Here is a 6,000-nt window from a genome sequence, read left to right as displayed (position 1 = left end):
ATAATTTATTTTGATGAAGCTGAAGGCCACTTTCACAGACTTCATTTCTAAAGGTGGGCTGCAAGTTTACAGACTCCTACATAGTTTCTTCTCGTATAATCCACACATGGATATTCTAGATCCAGTGTTTGCCTTCAGGACAAAAGCAGTTTCCCAACACAATTTCCAACACAGTGTCCACTATCTGCAGATTTATTAGGAATCCAATGACAAATTCTTTTTAAAAGGAGAAATAAAGAAAAAATAAATTCCTTCTTATCTGAATATATGCACATTAAACTAGTATTACTCTAGGAAAAAAATGATAGGTAGAAATACTTTTTTTTTTTAAATAATAAAATCCTTATTCTAAGAATCCCACTTCAAATTTATACACATATGATCTTTTGAAATTGCCTTCCTTACTTTGCACATCTAAACCAGTCTAGAAATTATGTGTCACTTGGTTAATTCTTGAGGGACATATTTGCATCAGAATTTAAAGATTGGTTTTGAAATTTGTAACATTACATTGTTTAAAATATAAAGGAAATGTCAGTCTTTGACTGAACATGTTTACAGCAAAAGAGGTTGGGGCGGAGGCATGTTCTAAAAAGTCTTCGGAGCATACAGATTGTGTGACCTCGAAAAATAAATCTTGCATCAAAGAGAATCGCCGTTCTCTCTGAAGTCTTCTTTCTAAAATAATAAGTACAAATATTTTATTCCAATGTTTTGTACACTCTAATGGCTCAGAAGAACAACTCATGTGTCCTTGTAGCTGTGCTCCTCTCTGAGATATGAACGGCGACGGGGCTCAATTGCTTTACTATTATTTCTACATTTCCATGCTTCATTTCCTTCATGTAGCTCAGACTGGAGAAAAATCAGCATGTTCTGACGAGTTTAATACTATGAGGCAGTAAGATGGACCTGAATTTAGTGGAGATTGGAGGTCCAAAATAAATATAACACCATGTGTCAAAAAAAAAAAAAGAAAAGAAAAGAAAAATTTCTCCTGTACAAATCAGAAGAGATAATAAAAATCAACGAATAGACAGCAACTTTTTTCATACCTACACAAGCATCTCAAAACTACTGCAAACTTTCAGAATTATTTGGAGCACTTCATAATTGACTTGCTAAATAATGGTTAATGTCGCCTTAAACTGAATTTCATTGGCTTTGTATTGGGGGGAGGTTCATTTGGGGAAGATTGCCTAAAATTTACTTGCTAACCAACAGCAAGGAGATGCTGCTGAGTTCTATCATCTAGCAAGCTAAAAGCATCACTGTAAATTAAATTTGTCTCAGGTTTTGATATGCGAGAAGTTCCAAGACTTTCATGGCAGGTCATGTTCTAGTCCTCTCACAGGCAGTACCGTGAAGGTATGTATGTACAGGGCCTTGGCTCACAGAGGACACAGGCACTACTTACTCATAGAGGTTAGGTGCCTTTGCAGGTATAGGAGAGTTGCTATCTATTCACAAACTGCTGAGCATTTCTTTTTATCAAAAGGCCTTCAAATGCTCAGAGTCTGGGTCAGTGCAGTCCCTTGGATAAGTCTAATGAAGATATGCTTCACCAAGGCAGAAACCCAAACAGTTAAAAATGGGGACTTATTTACAGCCATTGTTTCCTCCAGCAAGAGGAGTTTTCATTTTCTGTATGTGGTGGTTTTTGCTTTTACATTTTCTTCAGTACGTTTCAAAGGAAAGTTCCAAGGCTATGAATACAGACTCTCCTGGCCAGTTCCATACATGTCCGCAAGCCGTTTAAAGCGAGGTCCCCAGTCACTTAGGTAATCGTAATTCTGATCAGAGTTTGAGCTGATGGAATCTAAAGAACTGAGTGACTCAGCCACTGAGCCATTTCCTTCAAAGGCATATGTCTGCAAAGAATCATAAGGGGGCGCGCAGGGATCCACATCGGCTTCTTTCAGTCTTTCCCAAATAAATTCCCTAAAAATGACATTATCTGGGATGCTTTTAAACGTGGGTCGGCTCAAGAACTGAATTTCTGGAGTCACATCCCTCCGGATCTTGGTGTCTCTGATGACGTTGAGATTTCTTAACGCAGCCATGTCAAAGGCTTCTGTGTCTTCCTCTCCTCCACCCTCATCATCATATCGGACGATATTTTCTCTGATATCCCTCTCCTCGTCAAAAATGAGCGGCTCTTTTTTCCGTCTTCTCATAGTGACGATCAGGAGAATCAACACTGAAACGATGAGACAGGAAGGAGAAAGTTTCAGTCAACCATCACTGACCCTCCTCATGCTGAAATGAAGCCTAGAACGTTGACTCACAGAGCTTCTTCCCTTTAAAGGGAAATGAATTGGTCACCTACTTTTGTGGGAATTCACAGCAGTAGATGATTCAAAATTGCTCAAATGGCTTTAAAATAGAACACTTTTATACATCAAGAAACCCTTTTCCACACCTGTTCAGAACTGATGTCTCCCTTTTTAACATAACCCTCAAAGTATTTGATAGCACAAATGGAAGGCACAGGTCATGATAAATACAATAATTTCAAAGTCATGACATGAAAAACTGATTTTTTTTTTGAACTCTTAATTGCTGGAAAGGCAAAGTGGCATTCATAAATGTTTTGTGTCTCATTTAACAATGGCAATTTCAGAAGGAAATGGATTACAGCATTTCGTCAGGTTCTTTGAAGAAACAGCTAGTCCTTGTCTGTGAAACTCAGCTGTTAAATAAAATTCAGCATGTCAGGCTGGATACACAAAGATTAAAAGCTTCTCTATAATAAATTGAGTCCCACTTTCATGGATGAAATACTGAACTTGGTCTTTATGCATTATACCTAGTGAGAGGATACAGGTGGTGAGAATTTTTCAGCATCAAAGACAGATTTAAGGAATCAATCATCCCATTAATGTTAAGGATTTTTTTTCCCCTTATCAAGAGTAATAATTAAATTGTGAAGCACATGGTTATAAAGAGAAACAAAGGGAAGCAACTACACTGGCTATTCTTTGGGCTGAAATAAGCTGAACACATTCTGTATTTTTCATAATATACACCAAGAAGGGCATTGCACTGGCTATGAGTGACTAAATGCTACCTGACTTGGGCACACATTTGATGTCATGGTTCCTTTACTGTCTACTAATAAGGTGGAAAAAGTGTTCTTCAATTCTGGAATTCAAAAATATATAAAGAAATAAATTATTTTTAATTCTTGGTCTATAATAAATACAAAATATTTAAGGAAATTTTTTATCACCTCCACATAAATTGATGATTGTTCAGGATACATTAGTCTCAGCACATTTTTAAGAGGGGCTTGAAAAAGTGGCATATTTATATTTAAAGTGTCTTTTTAAAGTTTTTATTTGGCATTAAGAATACATTTGAAAACTAAAAATATAAAACCAAGGACATAAGAATACATTAAAAAAAAGTAAAACCAAAATGCTAAGTACTTGTTTAATTTTAATTCAGAATGGATTTATTATCTTCAATGAGAATTATATGTGTTCTAAGGTAACTGCTGTTCCCTTTTTCATCATCAACAGAAATGTGACAGATGAAGGACGTTTAATTGGATGCCTCTGGAGATAGTTTTGAAACCACAGTTTCTGTTGCGGCACTTGTCTTTCCTTGCCCATTTGACCCTGCCCTATTACTCACCTCATAAACTTATACTGACAGCCTACAAGTTAGAAATTTAGATGTAGTTCTGAACTCTTCAGGCCACCCTCTTATGTTGCTATGGCACATATATGCCTATTCTCTTTTTTTGCTACTATTTACTACATTTAGATGCTCACCAAAATGCTGGACATGTGGTTCAAAAACAAGTGCATGCCCTGACAAAGACTGGAGAAATCCCAAGAGTATGGCCCCCAGACACTCTTTTACCTCAGTAATGAAGTCACTCGTGAGGTTCACCCTTCGTCCAAAGATTAGAGAGGCCCATACAATAAAATGACACTAAAGGGACGCACCAACCCAGGGACAAGGACTGGAAGGCAGAAGGGGGCTGGAAAGCTGGTAATAGGGAACCCATGTCGTGAGTCTGTTAACCAATGTCATAAAACAGTATGTGTACTCTTTAATGAGAAGCTAGTTTGTTCTCCAAAACCTTCATTCAAAGTACAATTAAAAAATTACTTTGGAACAACAACAACAAGACTGCTTGCATAGTTCCCCAAAAAGTTAAACATACAGCTATCAGAAGACCCAGCTACCAGAAGACTCCGAGGTCTTTCAAGAGACTTGAAAGCAGCAATGCAAACAGACACAGGTACACCAATGTTCACTGCAGCACTATTCACAATAGCTAAGAGGTGGAAACAACTTAAATGTTCAATGACAAATCAATGGATAAACAAAATGTGGTGTAGACATACAACGGAATACTACCTGGCCATAAAAATAAATGAAGTTCTGATACATGCCACAACATGGATGAACCTCTGACAGCATGACGTTGAGTGAAATAAGTCAATCACAAAAGGACAAAATATTGTATAATCTCATTTATATAAAATAACAATAGGCAAATAAGTACAGACCAAAGTTTATTAGTGGTTACCTGGGGGGAGAGGGAGGGGGGAAAGGGGAACCAATATCTGGGAAGCAGTGAGTTTCTGTTTAGGGTTATGGGAAATGTAGCAACAATTATGGGTGAGAGTTACACAATTAATGTAATTGGTATCATGAAACTGTATACCTAAAAAATGTTAAATTAGCAAATGTTGTTACATGTATATTTTTACAAAAATAAAAACATAAAAAAAAACAAACTGCTGCTTGCATATCATTCATTTCTCATTCTGCTCCCCTAAGTAGCCTGGCCCTCACCTTCCTTCCCTACTAAGTGGACCTACAACTCTTCTTTTTACCAGACTACTTGCCTACGGATTATCAGTACATACACCATTCCAGGACCTTGTGGTTTTCAAGGTTCATGCCAGAATGTTACAACAGAAGGGGCCTTGGCTTTGGTGTCAAGAGGAACTTGGATAAAATTTAGGCTTTTCTACATACTAGTTGTGTGATTTGGGCAAGTAACTTCAACTAACTGAACCTAACTCTATAAGATAACAATACCTAATTTCCATATTCACAGGGAGGATTAATGAGACAGAGAGGTTTGGGAATAATGCAAGTAGAGTCAGCAGAATACCAGGCACTGCAAGGTGTACCACAGAGGAGTTGTCATTGTTATCCTCTAGCCTACCAAGAACATTAATTCAAAATTCCACGAAGGTAGCAACTGAAAACATAAGTGTTTGTCCTTAAACCAAGAAAACGTAAAAAAACAGATCACATAACAAGCCCAGTAGAGGGTGTACCAAATACAAGCATGCGTGGTAAAGATTAAAAAAAAAAAAAAAAAGATTAAATGGGAGAGAAGAAAGGAGATGAAGTGACAAGTGAAGGTCAGCATACAGGACATGCCATGTTATGCTCTTAATAATTCTCTGGGGTAGGCGGTAGCTCATTTGACCGTTATCTCGGACGTGTGAAACAACTTGTCTCTGGGTCAATGTAATTAAACACAATAACTAGGGGTGAAGCATACCCCACCTCTGTCAGCTGTCAAAGCCTCTGCACCTTCTGTAATAGTAGAAGCTCGGTACTTCCATAGAAAGGAACTGAGAAACAAAGCCTATGGGTAATGACAACTGTTTGCTCAAAGAAAGCTATTGCTGTTAGTTGCTGTCTAGTTGACTCGGACTCATGGCAACCCCATGTATGTCAGAGTAGAACTGGGCTCCATAAGATTTTCAAGGCAGTGACCTTTCAGAAGCAGATCACCAGGCCTGTCTTCCAAAGTGCCTATGGGCGTGTTCGAACCACCAGCTTTTTCGGCCAGTAGCTGACTGCTTAACTGCTCGTGCCACCCAGGGACTCCGCAAAGAAAACACACTTTGTTAAGTTTTAAGACATATGAATGGATAAAATTTTAGATTTATATAAAGCTTCAGTTACTGAAATGTTTCACTTAGTTCCCCCAAAATAAAAGTGCAACAGAATGAAAAT

At 37.8% G+C, this 6,000-nt stretch overlaps 1 protein-coding gene across 2 annotated transcripts in view; it reads right to left on the bottom strand.

The window, feature by feature from the left end:
- Positions 1–1,122: 1,122 nt before the first annotated feature.
- CDH7 (cadherin 7) overlaps positions 1,123–6,000 on the bottom strand; it is a 151,168-nt gene continuing 146,290 nt past the window's right edge. For both annotated transcript variants that reach the window (XM_049900734.1, XM_049900733.1), the window contains exon 12: positions 1,123–2,200. In XM_049900734.1, the coding sequence (XP_049756691.1) occupies positions 1,707–2,200 (494 nt within the window). In that variant the 3' untranslated portion in view covers positions 1,123–1,706. The remainder of the gene's footprint in view (positions 2,201–6,000) is intronic.

The sequence above is a fragment of the Elephas maximus genome, chromosome 11 (genome assembly GCF_024166365.1).
Source record: "Elephas maximus indicus isolate mEleMax1 chromosome 11, mEleMax1 primary haplotype, whole genome shotgun sequence".
Classification (NCBI taxonomy): Eukaryota; Metazoa; Chordata; class Mammalia; order Proboscidea; family Elephantidae; genus Elephas; species Elephas maximus.
Note: the sequence above shows the minus strand (reverse complement) of the source record. Positions and strands in the feature narration are given on the sequence as shown.